Source organism: Hemitrygon akajei, chromosome 30 (genome assembly GCF_048418815.1).
Source record: "Hemitrygon akajei chromosome 30, sHemAka1.3, whole genome shotgun sequence".
NCBI classification, from domain to species: domain Eukaryota; kingdom Metazoa; phylum Chordata; class Chondrichthyes; order Myliobatiformes; family Dasyatidae; genus Hemitrygon; species Hemitrygon akajei.
Window position 1 is genome coordinate 39791040 of NC_133153.1, and position 18143 is coordinate 39809182.

Genomic DNA, 18143 nt, shown 5'->3' on the forward strand with positions numbered 1-18143 from the left:
AGTAAGACCCCAATACATGTACATATACACTCTGTGGCCACTTTATTAGGTACACCTGCTCGTTAATGCAAACATCTAATCAGCCAATCATGTGGCAGCAACTCAATGTACAAAAGCATGCAGACATGGTCAAAAGGTTCAGTTGTTTTTCATCAGAGTGGGGATGCAATGTGATCTAAGTGACCTTGACCGTGGAATGATTGCTGGTGCCAGACGGGGTGGTTTGAGTATCTCAGAAACTGCTGATTTCCTGGTATTTTCCATGCACAACAGTCTCCCGAGCTTACAGAGAGTGGTGCGAGAAGCAAAAAACATCCAGCGAGCAGCAGTTCTGTGGGCAAAATCGTCTTGTTTATGAGAGAGGTCGGAGGAGAATGGCCAGACTGGTTCAAGCTGACAGTGACTCAAATAACCACACGTTACAACAGTGGCGTGCAGAAGAGTGTCTCTGAACGGACAACACGCCAAACCTTGAAGTTCTGGGCTACAGCAGAGAAGACTCAGCGGCCACTTTGTGCATTTAAACAGGCTCCTGAGAAAGTGGTCAGAAGCTGGTGAATTGGACAGCAGTGAACCTCAAGTACAATATTCTCTTGCTGAAATGAGAAAGTACTGCTCCACCCCCGCTCCCCCACCCCCATTGTAAACGGCCAGCGAGCCAGAGATGAAAAGAAAACATCAAACTGCTAACCACGTCCAACACAAGAGCCCTTCTCAAAGCAATTCAGCTCTTTGCCGAGAGTCAGGCCAAGATGTGACGGCCCTTCAGAGCTGAACTCTTCAATTAAAACCAGAGGGGAGAGGGCGAAGGTGGGAGAGGGGAGGAGACGCAGAGAGCAACATGACACGGACTCCATTCATGCCTTCTCTGAAAGCAGCTCCGGCAACTCCACAAAGGAAGAGACTCTAGCCTGGGGCTGAACGCAGGCCAACAGCGTGCAAATCAGTCAGTGCTTTACAGGGAACACGAGCCTGTTTCTTCCCAAGCCGCCGCAGGCACAGAATCAGAGGCTTGGAGGGAAGCTGATGAAAGATTCTCCCAACAGGAACTACTGCTGAAGGTAGAAAAGCGTGCAAAGAATTTGGCAGTGGTGTGAGGGAGTTAAAGAGGTGGGAGTAAGAAAGGTAAAGGGAGGGGGGAAGTGAGACAGAAAGATAAAGGCAGGGGAAGAGGAACAAAAGATATAGTTGTGGGGGGGCAAGGGAGGTAAAGGGGAGGAGTGAGAGAGAAAATGGCGTGGGTGTGAGAAAGATGGGGGAACAAGAGAGGTTAAAGTAGGAGAGGAGAAGCAAAGGATATAGGTGGGAAGCGAGGGGGGAGATAAAGATGTACAGAATGAGGGAGTTAAAGATAGAGGGAGTGAGGGAGAGAACGAGAGGGATAAAGATCAGCGGCAGCGAGAAGGGTAAAGGGGTGGAGTGAGAGGGGTAAAGGAGGAGTGAGAGAGTGATATAAATGTGAGGGAGATAAGGGGGTAAAGGGAGAGTGTGAGAGAGATAAAGGTGGTGGAGAGAGTGGGGGGGAAATCGTCTTCGCCTGCAGGCCCCAGAAAGTCACATCCTGACGTACCAAGCAGAAATAACAGTGGTGTTCTCTAGACAATTTAAACCTGGCGTGGAAGGGCTCAATGGGGGCTGTCCTCTCTTTTTTGTGCCAACTGAGCCAAATGGAACCTTTCTTCCCAGTCAGTGAAGCTGAGAATACCAGAGTGTTATGTCAAGCATCGAGGGGAATCGACCATTCAGCCTTTCCCCCGGGCACACGGCCAACTCACTAAATATTACTGATGGACTCAAGAAATTTCTTTTTCATTTTTATGAATGAATTAAATCGTGCATGGCCTTTTACCGAGGTTTTCCCTTAAACTCTCTTTTAGAAAACTGCCTGAAAGGAATCTTGCTTTCTGAGCAGCCTCGCGACTAAAACAGACTTTGCTTTCAAGTAGCGTGCAGTCGCCGTTCCGAAGGGTTGCTTGTTTCGTTCTGCCCTTCCTAGAGCCTCCCACCCCCACCCCCCCTTCCCCATGTCCCCTCGCTCGGGGCTTTGTCCACAGTGACATGAGGAAATCAATATGAAGCCGGGACACAGCTGACTGGAATGCGAACCTCCCGCCAACAACCCTCAGAAAAACCACACAAAGGCACAGCCCCCAGCAGACAATAGCCAAAATCCTCTCACGCTGACACAACCTTTGTACCAGAGAAAGAGGGAGGGAGAAATGGAAAGATAAGAGCCCTAAAGCATATACATTAACAACTTCTTTCCAGAAAGCAGTTTCCAATTCCCATAAGCAAGTGGGGAATAAAAAGATACCTCAAGATGTTTACCTATCAGATATTGAAAGGCCTAGCTAGAGTAGGTGTAGAGAGGAATGGGAGAGTCGAAGACCAGAGGGGGCACAGCCTCAGGACGTCCCTTTAGAACAGAGATGAGGAGGAATTTCTTGCCACAGACGGCTGTGGAGGCCAAGTTATTGGATATACTTAAAGCAGTTGATAGGTTCTTAATTAGTCAGGAAGTCAAAGGTCACAGGGAGAAGGCACAACAATTTCAGGATGTATATTGTATACGTTTCTCTGACATTAAATGTATCTTTGAAACCTTTGAATGGGGTTGAGAAGGATAATAAATAAGCCATGATGATTCATCATGGAGCAGACTTGATGGGCTGAGTGGCCTAATTCTGGTCCTATTTTTTATGGTCTTAAATCTGGACTCTACTCTAAGGTAAAACTATTCCCACAGCAGACAGATTCCCAGACCCTTTCCTCACAGAGTGTTAAAATGGCTGCAGATCTGGTAGCTGTTCCATTCCACTGATTCATTCAATACTCCACTTCAGTAGCTAGAGGTGACCTCCATTATCACCAGCCCTTTGTCACGTCCACATCCACCCACCACCTCCATGTTGTGTACAATGTTCTCCGAAGTGGCTGGCTATTTGGAGGGACCTCAGGTGGCTGTGGAAACCTATCTGGGGTCCACGTAACGGGAGAACGCCTGTGCGGGACTTTGTTAAATGTGGGGAGGCTGATGTACGGGCAGCCACCACACGGTCCTCGATAATCGGGGTCAGGGTCCAGTGACATGGAATGCAAGATGACTCCTTCCTCTGTCTTCACTGCAGTTTTGATGTGTCATCATCTTCTGCCAGGTCTTGTTGAGAACCTCAGCCTTGTGTCAGATGACTAGACTCCAAGACGGCATCACTCTTGGTACCTCAGAAGCTCACAAGCCTCTCCACTATGAAAAGATAATGATCCTCACAGTAGTCATCACATGTACATCAAAGCATACGGTGAAAAGTATCTTTTGCATTAAGATCAGGGTGGCTTGATAGACCACCTCAAGGGCAATGACGATCACACGTCTGGAGTCACAGGCAGACTGCAACAGGCGGGGTGTCTCCCTGTTTGAACGGACTGGAGCCTCAGAATAACCCAGAAACGGTTCATACTGAGGTTTGACAGGAGCAACACACACAGTACTGGAGGAACTCGCATCCTTCAAACACCTCCGTGCCTTCACAACCACCCCTGCCCCGGATCTGTAACTGACACCACAGCTTGCTCCCATGGATGGAAAGAAAATGGAGGACAATGTGGGAGGGAGGGGGGTTAGATTGATCTTAGAATAGGTGAAAAAGGTCAGCACATCATTGTGGGCTGAAGGGCTGGCATCGTTCTCTTGCAGTCGTCCATTTCTGGCCTCCGTCATCCCCGATTTACATTGACAGCCATACCCCAAGACCTGAAGTTCCCCGGTGATACTGCTCCCCCTTGATGCTAAACTGCATCAAACCCTAACCCTCTAACCAAGCTGCTGAGCCAAATCCAGTTGGCCAGCTGTCAAGTCTCAGGGTTACATGGCACAGACGTCTCCTTCAGCCTAGTAACCCATGACAACCGGCCATACACATCAAACCCATTATTCTTCCCACATTCCCATTAACTCTACCTCTAGGGGGCAATTTAGGGCAGCCAATTAACCTACCATTTGGAAGGGGGAACAGCCCCACTCAAGAGAGCAGTGTGGATGTGGAACGAAATGCCAGAGCAAGTGTGAAATCAGGTTTGTTTGTAACATTTTTAAGAAGTTTGGATAAGTACACGGAGGGGAGGGGTATGGAGAGCTATGGTCCACGTGCAGGTTGATGGGACTAGGCAGAATGACAGTTCGGCATGGACTAGATGGGCCAAAGGGCCTGTTTCTGAGCAGTAGTGTCATAAGACTCTGAAGACCCCAAGGCTCAACGATGCACATCTTTGGGAATTGGAAAGAAGTCAGAACCTGGAGAAAGACAAGGTGAGCTTGCAAACTCCACACAGACAGCAGAGATCAGGACTAAGGCCTCTGCACTCGAGCAATCGCTCTCTCTCTCTCTCTCGATGGTGAGACTGTACATTTCTTGAGTCAGGGGAACTCGAATAAACAACACTCCAGATTGCATCATCGAGACAGCAAGCTGGTGGCCACCCCTCTTGCTACTGCAGGAGTGATATCGAGAGAGAGAGAGAGAGAGATTGTCTGAGACAATAACTTTACTCTTGATCATGGCCTCTGGGGCTTTTGCCAGGGCTTGTGCATGGGGGGGGGGGGGGTGTTGGTGGGTGGGAGTGAATCTTTAAGTTCCAATATTTTCTGACATTCATTCTTTGACTTTTTATTCCTGTTTCGTGGATGTCTGTGAAGAGTAAGGATTTCAGGCTGCACACTGTATACATTCCCTGATATCAAACTGAACCACTGAAACCAGGTTATTAACATTGCTGGCTATAACACGGTGTTTTGTATGTAAAAAATACACTTTATATTATTAAAGATGAAACGTAATTGCGAAGTGTTGGTGAGGCAGTCAGGCCAAGGGGAAAAAAAAAGCATCAACAATCATCGAAAGAAAATATCTCCCCAGGAGTTAAATGTCCACATCACACAGCAATAACGTGGGCCAAAAGCACAGTGTGAACTGCCTCTGGATAATAGCAATGTCTGATCAAGGATAAAATGGCCTCTTAATCACAGGGGGGATTTTCACTCCTTCAGACTTGACTGCATGCATTCACAGAACTCAGTCACTCGAAACACAAACTCACACAGGCTGTACGAGCCAGCTGAATGCTTTAAACCTCTCTAATAAATGGCCTAGGCAGCCAGCAAATGAGCAGGCGAGTATAATTCACCACTTGTATTCATGGGTTAGGCTGAAGACAAGGAATAAGCAAATCTTTGGCCGGTGCTGTCAGGGGGTGGATGGGTTGTGGGGGGGGGGGGGGGGTATTTTCTCTGAGGGAATGAAGGAAGAACTTATCTCCGTATCTGTCACTTCCAATAAGGCAGCTTTAGAGGGCACAAAGGGGTGAGGTAATTGGGAGTCAATGTGGTGAGGAAAGGAAGGAGAATGTAAAAGCACCAACAGTTGAGATAAGAAAGCCAGAGCCATTTCATTTGATTCAAGGCTCCTCCACACATTAGACACTGGAATCTCATTGGCTGGCTTACACACGTTCTCAAAAAGAAGCTTCAAAGCCCTAGAGAGAGTTGACAGCCTCAGAATAGAAGGAAGTCCTTTTAGAAAAGAGATGGGGAGGAATTTCTTTAGCCAGTGGATGGTGTATCTGTGGAATTCATTGCCACAGACGGCCGTGGAGGCCAAGTCCTTGGGTATATTTAAAGTGGAGGCTGCTAGGTTATTGATTACAGGGAGAATGGGTTTGAGAGGGGTAATAAATCAGCCATGACTGAATGGCCCAATTCTGTTCTTGGGTCTTATGGTTTCAATCCAGGAGAAAAGCCCTCAAGGAAACTGTGCCAAAACCTTCTCCGAACAATGGATTCTGCCCAATACTTCACAGGCACATCCCTCCCCGCCATCAGTAGTACCTAAAGAAGGCTTTGAAGGCAACATCCGAAGATCCCCACCACATGGGCCATGCTGTCTTCTCACAGCTCCCACTGGGCAGGAGGTACAGAAGCCTGAAGTCCCATCCCACTAGGTTCAACAATAGCTACTTCCCTTCAACCAGCACCACCGTAATCACTAGTTTTAGCCGCACTAGGACCACTCCAATAATGCAATAAAATGGGCTTTTTTTTTCTGGCTCTATTTGTGCTTTCCTATAAAAGTTGTGAATAATTTATGTTTTTCTTGTGAAAGCTGCTGATCCGATATGCCCATGATGTCGCCGTAAGTAAGCTTTTATTGGTAGCCGTGCATACGTGGCCTTGTGTATACGATAATAATATTAGCTTAGCAATAAAAGCATTTCGGGCAACTCCGCTATGAACAGAGGTGATGTGAAATGAATGGGAGATGGAACACAGAAGAGTATAGCACAGGATTAGGCCATTCAGCCCACAATGTTGTGCTGAACCAGCAAATCAAAAACACCCGAACACTAATCCCTCCGTTTTCCTTAAATCCATGTGCCTGTCCAAATGTCTCTTAAAAGCCTCTAATGTATTTGCCTCTACCACCGTACCAGGCAACAAATTACCACTCTGAGTGAAAAAAAATCTTACCGCTCACATGTGGGAAAGGTCAGCTCACCTTAGGTGGCCCTTAAGGCTGATTTATACTTCTGGGTCAAATGAATGCCGTAGGTACGACACAGCCGTGCAACCTACGCTGTACCCTACGCCATAGCCTGACACGCACCTCTCCAAAGATGTAACTGCGCCTCGCGATGCCCTAGACCGCAACAACTGTGATTGGTTCGCTTGGTAGTATCGCATTTCCTCCTGTCTATAGGCATACTGTCCGTACACTGATGTGAAATAAATGGTTGGAGACGATGAACCAAGTCGTCAAATCTACCTGCCGACATCCGAAAATATTTGAAATGAACTTCCTCGTCCGTGTCTCTCAGTGGCCGGACAAGCACAGAAAATTCACCCTCCTTCTGCCTCAATCTGTTCAATGGTCGTACACACCATCTCCTCCGACGTCTTCTCTCTTTTCTGTGTTGCAGTAATTTCAGTAAAAGTAACCCTTGTTCAACATTTATTAGCTCCAACTCCAACGTGATGTGCTCAGTTGCCATTGTTTGAAGTACACAAAGAAACTCAGTGGCAGAGAAACTCCACCGTCAACTAGCGTTTTGGCGGTGAATTGCAGGGCGACACAGACACACCAACGCACAGGTATAAATACCCACAGCAGTGCAGGCCACCTACAAAGGCTACGACAAAGGCTACGGCATAGGCTACCACACAGAATCATAAATCAGCCTTTACTGCAGACAGGTTTGACCAAAAGAGATAACTCCATCCACTGCTTCCCCCAATAGTAGCCTGACCTCCTGAACGCGAGCTCATTCATTCCCTCTGACTTTTGCCTTTTCGCTCAGTTAAAGGCCTGTGTTGGCCTTAGCCCAGACAGGTCCACAGTAAAATGCAGAGATCCCAGACAAACTCAAAACTCCCAACGAGCCACAGTATTCCCTGCTACACACAAGCCTGCACGTTCCATCTCCACGGGCAGGACGCTACTTCCATGAAAGAGCATCTGTCGCAGTTCATGAAGGCACTCATCAATGTATGACTTGCTCTGGTAAAACCTCCCAAAAGTTGCTGAGTTAGAAATGAAAGCATTTGATAAGTATGTGCGGTGCTTTTCTGGCGACAAGGGCTTTACAGGAACCGGATAGGTATAAGGAGAACCAGGAAAGGGAGTTCTGGGAACACTAAAGGCCGTGCCGACGATGACAGGACTGGAAGTGATTCAACACTTACCACACCGGAGTCCCTCTCTACGAGATCAATTCCACAAGGCAGGATTCGCAGCGTAGCAGTCAGACATTGGCAGGAGAGAAGAGGGGGACAAAAATTCACAGTTAGAATTGTCAAGGAAAATAAAATGTTCAGGGCAACTTCTGCCAGGGGGTTAAAGTTGCCGATTCCAATCGATGTTCACAATCTGCACCACATGACCCGTCAACCCTGTCATTGGCTCCTCTTTCAAATGAACTGGCATCTCTCAGCCAATCAGATAATGAAGGCTGCTATCCAATCAGATGATTATTCATGGGCAGGGAGAATGGCCTTGCATCCTTCTACAACTTCTATGAAAATGAACTGAATGCAAAGATTTCTTTCCTATGTTTTCCTTCTCAAAGTTTTTTCCAGAGTAATTTACAATTCCTAGAAACATCATGGCTGTGGAAACCCTCAACAACAACAGAAAATGTTGGAGGAGCTCAGCTAGCCAGGCAGCGTCTACAGAGAGGAATAAATATCATCTATCTCGTTACGGTCTTTTACTTTTTCAGGGCTGGAAAGAAAGCAGGAAGAAGACAGAATAAGGTGGGGGAGGGGAAGGAAGACAAGCTGGCAGGTGACAGGTGAGACCAGGTGAGGGGGAAGGTGGGCGAAAAGTGGAAGAGGTAAAGGGCTGAAGGAGGGATCTAACAGGAGAGGAGAGTGGGCCATGGGAGAAAGGGGAGGAGGAGGGGCACCAGAGGGAGGTGATGGGCAGGTGAGGAGAAGGGAAAGGGTGAGAGTGAATGGGAATGGAAAAAGAGTGAAAGGGGAGGGGGATCCTCCAGCCTTTTGTGTGTGTTACTCTGTAACTGCAGCATCCCTTCTGCTTATGGAAACCCACAATCTAGCTGAAGGTTAACTAGTCCCAACTATCTCCCTGTAATGCTTCAATTGATTTGCCCACACTACCAGCTCACGGATAGCTTCTACCCCACTGTTATCAGACCCTTGAACAGACCTCCTCTTCAATAAGATAGACTCTCGTTACGATCTTGCACTTCATCCTTGGCCTGCAATGCACTTTTTCAGCAGCTTTGACACATTATTCTGCAATAGTTTACCTCAATGCACTGTGTAATTATCTGACCTGTAGGAACAGTATGCAAGTCAAGCTTTTTACTGTGTTCTGGTATATCTGCCAATAATAAACCCATACCATGGGGGCGATAAGGTAACGTAGTGGTTCAACACAGCAGCAGCGATCCAGATTCAAATCCCGTTGCTGCCTGTAAGGAGTTTGGATGTTCTCCCTGTGACTGCATGGGTTTCCTCTGACAGTCCAAAGACCTGCTGGTTGGTAGGTTAATTGGTCATTATAAACTGTCCTGTGATCAGGCTAGGGTTAAGTCGGGGGTTGCCAACGGCACGGTTCAAAGAGCCAGAAGGACCTGTTCTCAATAAATTAAATAAAACTCGGAATTATTCCCACTGCCCGGCTCCTCCAGAATAACCAGGAAACCAAAACCTCCTCTAGTTCAAGTTCAGCTGTCTTGTCTCTGTTGCTCCCCCACAGCAGCCACTGTGATTGCCGATAGCCAGCAAGCTCAGTTAAATGCTAGGGCTCCACACTTAAAGGCTAACAATTAGCCCTGTCATACATTCATCAAAATGCACAATGACATGCGTCAACAACCAACGGAGTCTGAGGACGTGTTGGGGGCAGCCACACGCGACACTGTGCTTCCGGTGCTAACACGGCATGCCCATACCTCACTAACCCCAATGTGTACGTCTTGTGGAACATGGGAGGAAACCAGAGCACCCGGAGGAAACTCACGTAGGCACGGGGAGAACGTACAAACTCCTGACAGACGGCAAGTCTGGCTGCATCTATGAAGAGGAATGCTTCAGGCCAAGATTCTTCATCGGGACATTGGCTCTTTATTCCTCTCCGTCAATAGTGCCTGACCTGCTCAGTTCCTCCAGCGCCATCTGCAAGATCTCGTGTTTATCCTCACAGGAAATGGACTTCGATTGCTGGCGCTGTAATACGCTACCCGAACCGTAACGCTACCGCCCGACATCCAAGTCCCTTGCCCTCGTCAGCCAGACCGCGCACACCCCCTCGCCCTCTGGCCCGAGGGTCTCCTCACCTCGATGGTCCAGCTCGTGGTGATTCTTCTCGTCCTTCACCGACAGCTGGGCCTGGCTGCCCAGGGCGCTGGAGAGCGCCAGGAGTCCGGAGGTGCTCCCGGTGACGGGGGGGATTCCAGGAGGCTGAAGTCCGGAGGGGTGGGGAGGCATTTGGACGGGAGCATGAGTGTGGGAGAGGTGCTGAGCCTGGAGCTGCTGCTGCTGCGGAGAGACCAATGTGACATGTGATGGAATGAAAATAAAAGGAGAAAGAAAAATTGGGAAAGAAAATCATGGTGAAGGCAAAGCAATAAGAGCGATGGAGGTGAGGGGGGGAGGGAGAGAGAGAACAGGAAAACTGTGAGAAACTTGCAGTGGGCCATTAATGCAGACAGAAACTCGCAGTGGTGCCCTGCTAGAGAAGAGCAAAAATTCCAGAAGGAAAGGTTAATTATTCTGATCAGAATCAAAGATCAACCTTAGAGCTATATTGCAACAGAAATAGTTCACACCAGCACACGATGCTGAAGGTTTAGGCTCCATCCCACCCTCCGGCCGAGGGGGGGCAGTTCCCCTTGTGTTGAGATACCATCTTTCCAAAGGGGAAGGGGCAGGGCAGTGGAGAGGGGGGAAATGGGCAGAAGTCCAGCTAGCTCTGCCCACTGCACAGTGACCAGGACAGAGTAACATTGGCCTTCCCCGCACCCTACTGCCCACCAACCCCCAAAGGCCTTTGGGGTGCAGTGTGTCACCCCTCCCAGCAGCACCTTTCTTCCAAGGAACAGGGCAAACTGACCCTCAACCCAAAGGTCATGAGAAACTTCATAGTTCCTACCCCAGACCCACTATCAGCAGCTTGGCGCAGTACTGATCCTAAACTAAGTTCAGGCATGCACACGGCAGAGAGATGTCTCGGGGGAGAAAGAAAGGCTTGCCGAGTGGACAGTTCAATGATAGAGGTTCGAATGAAACACAGGTTCAGCCCACTCTTCCCGATTTAACCCTGGCGGGTTTGTGCCCGTGTGCCAGCAGGAATATCATGGATGGCAAGGCATCCCACTGGGATTACTGTGGATATCCAAGTGGTTACATCGATTTGGAAACATATTTTGCAAACTTCAGCTTGGTCAATGTAGGTGGCAGTGAACACTGAGAATTCAGAGCCTAGTAGGGGATTCACTTGCAAATCAGCAGGCATGAACTACATCAGAGAGCGGAGAGTGATGGAATACAGAGTCCTTTCTCGTCAATAACTGTGTGTTGGATTAATTTATTATGCAATCAGCAGTCGTTCGTGAGAATGTTCCCGGGAATAAAAGGGTTAACATGTGACGTGTGTATGATGGTCCTGGGCCTGCACTCACCGGAGTTTAGAAGAATGAGGGGGCATCTCATTAAAGTGTATCAAATATTGCAAAGCTTCAATAGAACTGACCTGGAGAGGACTCCTTTCGTGAGGAGTCTAAAAGCAGAGGGCACAGCCTCAGAATACAAGAGGACAGAGACGAGAGGGGAATTTCTTTAGCCGGGGGTGGTGAATGCATTGCCACAGACGGCTGTGGAGGCCAAGTCATTGGGCATATGTAAAGCAGAGATTGACAGGATCTTCTTTAGTCAGGAGATCAAAGGTTATGGGGAGAAGGCAGTAGAATGGTGTTTCATAGGGATAATAAATTGGTCATGATCAAATTGATGGGTAAAATGGCCTCAATCTGCTCCTGTGTTTTATGGCCTAATTACTGAGCACTGGATTCAGCCCATACTGCTTGTAATGAAGGACCCACCTTTCTGCACTGCCCTGGCAACATCACCTCCTTCAGTATTCTCCAACTCACTTTACGAAGATCCTGCTCAACCTGCCCTCTCACGAGGTGGGCCCAGATACTAGAAATCGGTTGCCTGAAACGGCTTTCTTCTGCCAGTCACCTCCAGTCTGTGTTCTCTACAAATTCCTGGCTGAGGGGACCTGCCCGTATGGACCTGGAGAGGTGGTGGCGATCACTGGAGTTCCATCGTGCCCTCGGGGAAAGGATGGCACTGCCCCCACTGGCATCAGGTTCTCAGACCAACCTGAAAAGCCCAACATTACCTCAGACTGGTTATTCTCATCTCCCAAAACTTTCACTAGGGTCACTGTTTTTTTTGTCATGAAAGTGATGTACACGCTAATTTTATTTGTCCTCATATAGTACTGCAGTGCTGTTTCGAAAAGCTAACTTTCACGGCCTGTGTTCGTGTGCCTCGGTCAATGAACTTGGGCTTGGGGAAGACTCACAGGAGCTGCTTTTGCCTTTGGGATTCAGAATTCCTGGTGAAGCGCCATCGTCCCTTCCCAAAGGAGAACGAGCCCGTGCTCCGTGTCTTGAAGGTCAGAGGTGAACTTTAGAAGAGACAGAGCCTTAACCAGAACATCTCATCGTGGGGTGGAGGGAGTTGGATGTCAGTTAATTGAGGCACAGCACAAAACAGGCCCTTTGACTCACGCCACTCAGTGACCCCGATTTAATCCTAGCCTAATCAAGGGACAATTTACAGTGACCAATCTACCTACCAATCAGTTCACCTTTGGGTCGTGAGAGGAATCCGTAGAACGTACAAATTTGTGGGAATGAAACTCGGGTCGTCTGTACTGTAAAATGTTGTGCTTACTGTTACGCTACCGTGACCCCCAAGAGTATAGGATGAATGGCAGGATTCTTAGTGGGGTGGAGGAACAGAGGGAATTTGGGTTCCACGTCCATAGGTTCCTCAAAGATGCTACGCTGGCCCTCACTAGTTGGGGGATTGAGTTCCAAAGCCAGAAGATAATATTGCTGCTCTATAAAACCCTGGTTAGACTGCACTTAGAGAACTGTGCTCAGTTCTGGTCACCTCATTACAGGGAGGATATAGAAGGTTTAGAGAGGGTGCAGAGGAGATTTACCAGGCTGCTGCCTGGATGAAGGCCTGAGTGAACTTGAACATTTTTCTTTGGAGACAAGGATTATGGGTGCATAGATTCATAAGAGGCATCGATAGAGTTGACAGCCAGTGCGGCAATGACTAATACAAGGGGGCATAATTTTAAGGTGATTGGGGGAATGTCAGAGTTAGCGTTTTTTTTAAAACACAGGAAGGTAGGTGTATGGAGTGCCCTGCCAGTGGTGGTGGTAGAAGCAAACACATTTGTGACATTTAAGAGAGTTTTCAGACAGGCACAAGGATGACAGAAAAATGGACGGCTACATGGGAAGGAAGTGCGAGTTTGATCTTGGACTAGGTTAAAAGGTCAGCACAACATAGTGGGCCAAGGGCATGTACTGTTGTGTTATTCCTGGTGTTAGGGACAGTGAATTAGATGTACCGATCACACCAATGATCTCCTGCGTGAAGTGTGTGTGCACCCGACCATTAGTACTAACAATCTTCGAGCTATCGAAGAATCAAAGATTGACAGCCAGATCATCAGCACACAGGTCAAAAACTTAAAGAAAAGTGAGGGGTTTGAACTAAAATGCACTTGTTTTATGTACAAAAGCACACTTGATGGTCAGCTGTTGACCTAGAATATAGCGTGGGTGTTCGGAATGGAGAAGGTCACTCTATGGTCAGGAACGGATCAGGTTTGTTCTTAAAAGCAGCAATTCCCAATAGGAAGTATTCCCACTGCCATGGTGGAGTCAGTCCAGGGACAGTGGGGGATAGAGGCTTGTCAGCACTAAAGGCTCGATTTCATAGCAACAATCTACCAGGACCGCACTTCCAATGTTTGGTGTCAGTGGAGGTGGACTGAAACACATCATCACGACCCACTTACGTCGTGTAGTTAAACCTCCAGAAACCTGGTGGGAATTAGCTAGCTCCATTGGGAACTTGGCTAATGTCTTTGGGAAAGGGGGTAGTATCGGAATGCAGTCAGGTGCAGTCCCATTAGCTGCCAAGCCAACAATGTTTCTTGGACAATGAGATCACATATTGAAGCCCCTCTCCCCAACCCAGTTCAAGGTGAGAGAGCCTACATAAAACACTGCCGATGGAAAGGGACACAAGATGCAGAGGCACGTGAGAGGAGGCAAATCTAGAATCTGACAGGGCCGAGACATCTGAGTTAATGCGACAGGCACCATTGGATCTCTCTCACACACACACAGACTGAAAGTCCCTCAGACACGAGCATGAAAAGCCGAGGAGGCCATCCTGGGTTGAGGACAACTGACGGAGCAGATTCCAGGCCAAGAATTGGAACAGGTGTGGAGAGGGGGAGCCCATGGAAACGTAGCGGTCAGTGCCGCACTACTGCGACTCAGAGCATCAGAGCTCAGAGTTGAGTTCCACTGTTATCTACAAGCTGTTCACACATCCTCCCCATGGAATGCACGGGTTTTCTCTGCGTGTTCCAGTTTCCTCCCATGGTCCATTGGTCACTGTAGATTGTCCCATGATTAGGGTTAAATTGGGGATTGCTGGGCTCGAAAGGATTCCTTCAGAACTCCTCTTTGCTTGTTGGAAACATTGGATCAGTCTAAACCCAACAGGGGTAACTAAGGCAGCCCTCGGGGGCTGGTACTGGGAGGGGCGTGGGCAGGGACTTTCACACGGAGCAGGGCAGGAGCGTTTGCTGAGGGATTCCCCCCCCCGGAAGCCTGTCCTCAGCGGTGAGTGGCGTTCGGACTCTGCTGGCTTCAGCGTAAGCGGTGAAACCTGCGCACATGCACATCTGGCGCACAGAAGCAGTGAATCACATGGGTGGCATGCTGGAGAGACGGCAGAGAAGGAGGATGGGAGACAGAGAGAGAGAGAGAGAGAGATCAGGAGGGAGGGACTAACCATGAGAGGTGGGTAGAAAGCGTGGTGCTGCTGGGAATGAAAAGAGAAAAGATTTCAGACATTACATTATTAGACTTAACTCCCATCTCCATCCCTCTGCCCTCCCAATTAAATAAAATATCGACCCTTTAAACAAAGATAAGCCAGACTCTTACAAAGCCACTGAGAAATCAAACTGTCTAATTTGATTCCTGTGTCTGCCGGAGAGGGGCTTCATCACTCAGTGCTGCAACATGAAAGGAGACACACACAGCTCCCGAGTGTTTTATTCATCAGCCTGCTTCGCCCTCACCTCTGTACCTCCAGCTCCCCCACCCACCCCACTGTCCTCACAGACCTGTTGTTCTGCGTCCAGTGGCCACAAGATGGTCAGTGCAAGCTGAACTCGGGACTGCAACCAGTGGAAACCCTCCCCCCCCAAAGCACCCCCTACAGTCACTCAACTAGCAACCATCTTCAGAGTAGAGACACCGCGTGTCCCCACCACACCCACCCAAAGCACCCCCTACAGTCACTCCTCAACTAGCAACCGTCTTCAGAGTAGAGAAACCGCGTGTCCCCACCACACCCACCCAAAGCACCCCCTACAGTCACTCCTCAACTAGCAACCGTCTTCAGAGTAGAGAAACCGCGTGTCCCCACCACACCCAAAGCACCCCCTACAGTCACTCCTCAACTAGCAACCGTCTTCAGAGTAGAGACACCGCGTGTCCCCACCACACCCACCCAAAGCACCCCCTACAGTCACTCCTCAACTAGCAACCGTCTTCAGAGTAGAGACACCGCGTGTCCCCACCACACCCACCCAAAGCACCCCCTACAGTCACTCCTCAACTAGCAACCGTCTTCAGAGTAGAGAAACCGCGTGTCCCCACCACACCCACCCAAAGCACCCCCTACAGTCACTCCTCAACTAGCAACCGTCTTCAGAGTAGAGACACCGCGTGTCCCCCCCCACACCCACCCAAAGCACCCCCTACAGTCACTCCTCAACTAGCAACCGTCTTCAGAGTAGAGACACCGCGTGCCCCCCCCCCCCCCACCGTCGATGAGGGAGCAACGCACAGGGATATGAATCCATTCTCTAAACACCCAGAGAATCCTTCATGGCTCGGTACGACAACTGCATTGCATGTGACCAGAAGAAATTACAGAGAGTTGCAGGCACAACTCAGCCCTCCCTCCAAAGACTCTACTGCCTCAGTAAAGCAGCCAACATAATCAAAGACCCCAATGACCCCAGACATTCTCTCTTCTCCCCTACTCCCATTGGGTAGAAGATAAAAGCCAGAAAGCACGTACCACCAGGCTGTAGGACTTGAATAACCCTGCAGTTATCAGACTCTTCTACCATGAGATGGGCTCAGTCTATCTAGTCATGATATTGCACTTTGGTTACCTGCTCTACATTTTTTCCAATAGCTTTATTCTGCATTATTGTTTAACCTTGTTCTTCTTTAATACACTGTGTAACAATCAGATCTACAGCAGCAGCAAGCAAGACAGATTTTCTTTGTATCTTGATACATGCCACAATAACAAAGGGAAAAGCAGAGAGCCAGCTGCCTGCGTTTGACCAGTGTCTCTCTCTTGCTGTCCAATGCTGCCAGTCTTGGCCAAGGCTCATTCAGCACAGTATGTAGACTGGACTCTGCAGTTCATGTTATGTGTGGTTTTGTTTATTGCTATTTTGATTAAGGCAGACTAGCTCTGTGGCCTGCAGTCAACGAATGCCGCAGTGCCCAATTGAACTGAACCTTCCTAGACAGCCAATGACACCGCGGTTTGATATCGTGCTTTCCGCTCGCTCTGCGCCGTTTGCGTGATTCGTTCTTTTTTGTGCATTTGGGCATTTGATGCTTTTCTTTGAATGAGCTCCATGGTGCCTCTTTGTTTCATGGCTGTCTACGGAAAGACAAATCCCAGGATAAGGGACGAGAGACACACACCTGACATCTCAGTGTGGGAGAGAACATGGGGAGGTATCACCACAGCTTCACCGCAAAATTTGTTCTTATTTAGAGGTACAGCACAGTAAAAAGGCCCTTCTGGCCCAACGAGCCTGCACTGTGAATTACACCCAACATGACCAATTAATCTACTAAGCCGTATATCTTTGGAATGTGGTATAACCCATAGCACCCAGAAGAAGCCCCCGCAATCAAGGGGAGAACCTTAAAGCAGTGGACTTGAATTCCAGTTGCTGGTGCTGTGGTAGCGTTACACAACTGTACTGGCCTTGGCCTAATTTCTCTGATGCAAAACAACTGTTTACATCCTACTTGAAAAGACACCTGCCTGCAGTGCCCAGTCCTTTCTATCCAACGTTTCCTCGGGACCATCAATACCAATTGCACGAATCACCTTGTCCATTCACATGAACATTTGGATGCCGCCTAGCTTGCCGAGTTCCGCCAGCAGTTTGTGTGCACCGCTACTGGATTTTAGTGACTGCTGTCCGGGCACTTTCAGGTGTACCGAACGGAGAGGCCACTGAGTGTACCCATAGCTCCCTCAATGGAGCCCAGCCTCCGGTGTCGCCAATCTATGCACTACACCCAGATCTGTGTCAGCACAAGGAACTGAGCAAAACAAAGATCCAGCACCTGTGAAATAGAGAGGATCATTGTCCATTCTGCCACGAGTAGTACGTGGCTCACGGCAGCTTCTGCTTCCCATCCACAAATAAAGTCAGATAGACAGCAGAAGGCTGTGACCATCGTTAACCATTTTATTTAGAAGTACAGCGAGGAACTGGCCCTTCCAGCCCAACGAGTGTGTCACACCCCTGCAACCCCCCCCCACTTAACCCTAGCATAACCACAGGACAATTTACAATAAAAAATTAACCAAGTCCTTTGAATGTGGGAGGAAATCAAAGTACGTGGAGGAAACCCGCACGCTCACCAGAAGGCGCACAGACTTCTTACAAAGAACGGTGGAATTGAACTTCGATGCCCCGTGCTGTAATGGCACTGCACTAACCGCTACTCTATGTCCACCTTGTTTTAATCCTCCCCACGCTCTCAGCAACCCTCCAATTCTGCCACACACCTGCAAACCACCAACCCACTCATTTGGGGAGGGAGAGGAAAACCACACAGAGCCAGGAATGAACCTCACAGATGTAGGCATTTTCCACGTGGCCAGACGTGGCTCATGAGAATAATCCCAGGAAACAAAGGGTTAACACGAGGCCTGCACTCGCTGGAGTTTAGAAGAATGGGGTGGGGGAGACCTCACTGAAGCCTACTGAATATTGAAAAACCAAGATGGTGGGGATGAGGAGAGAATGTTTCCAATAGTGGGGAAGTCCAGGACCAGAGGGGAAGCTTCAGGATGTCCCTTTAGAAGGTAGACAAGGATCAGAGGCTGAGAATCTGTGGACTTCATTGCCACTGGTGACTATGGAGGCCCAATCGTCGAGTATAATTATAACGGAGGTTGACAGCTTCCTCATTAGTAACTGTATCAAAGGTTACAGGGATAAGAACGGAGAATGGGG

At 48.8% G+C, this 18143-nt stretch overlaps 1 protein-coding gene across 13 annotated transcripts in view; it reads right to left on the reverse strand.

The window, feature by feature from the left end:
• LOC140718645 (transducin-like enhancer protein 3) overlaps positions 1-18143 on the reverse strand; it is an 82290-nt gene that overhangs the window by 26972 nt on the left and 37175 nt on the right. For 4 of the 13 annotated variants that reach the window (XM_073032660.1, XM_073032657.1, XM_073032659.1 and 1 more), the window contains exons 7-8: positions 9853-10051; positions 7733-7749 (exon numbers count right to left, since the gene is read on the reverse strand). In XM_073032660.1, coding sequence (XP_072888761.1) covers positions 7733-7749; positions 9853-10051 — 216 coding nt within the window. Of the gene's footprint in view, positions 1-7732; positions 7750-9852; positions 10055-14638; positions 14669-18143 lie in introns of all 13 variants that reach the window. The other 9 variants (XM_073032658.1, XM_073032656.1, XM_073032655.1 and 6 more) reach the window with 3 other exon arrangements.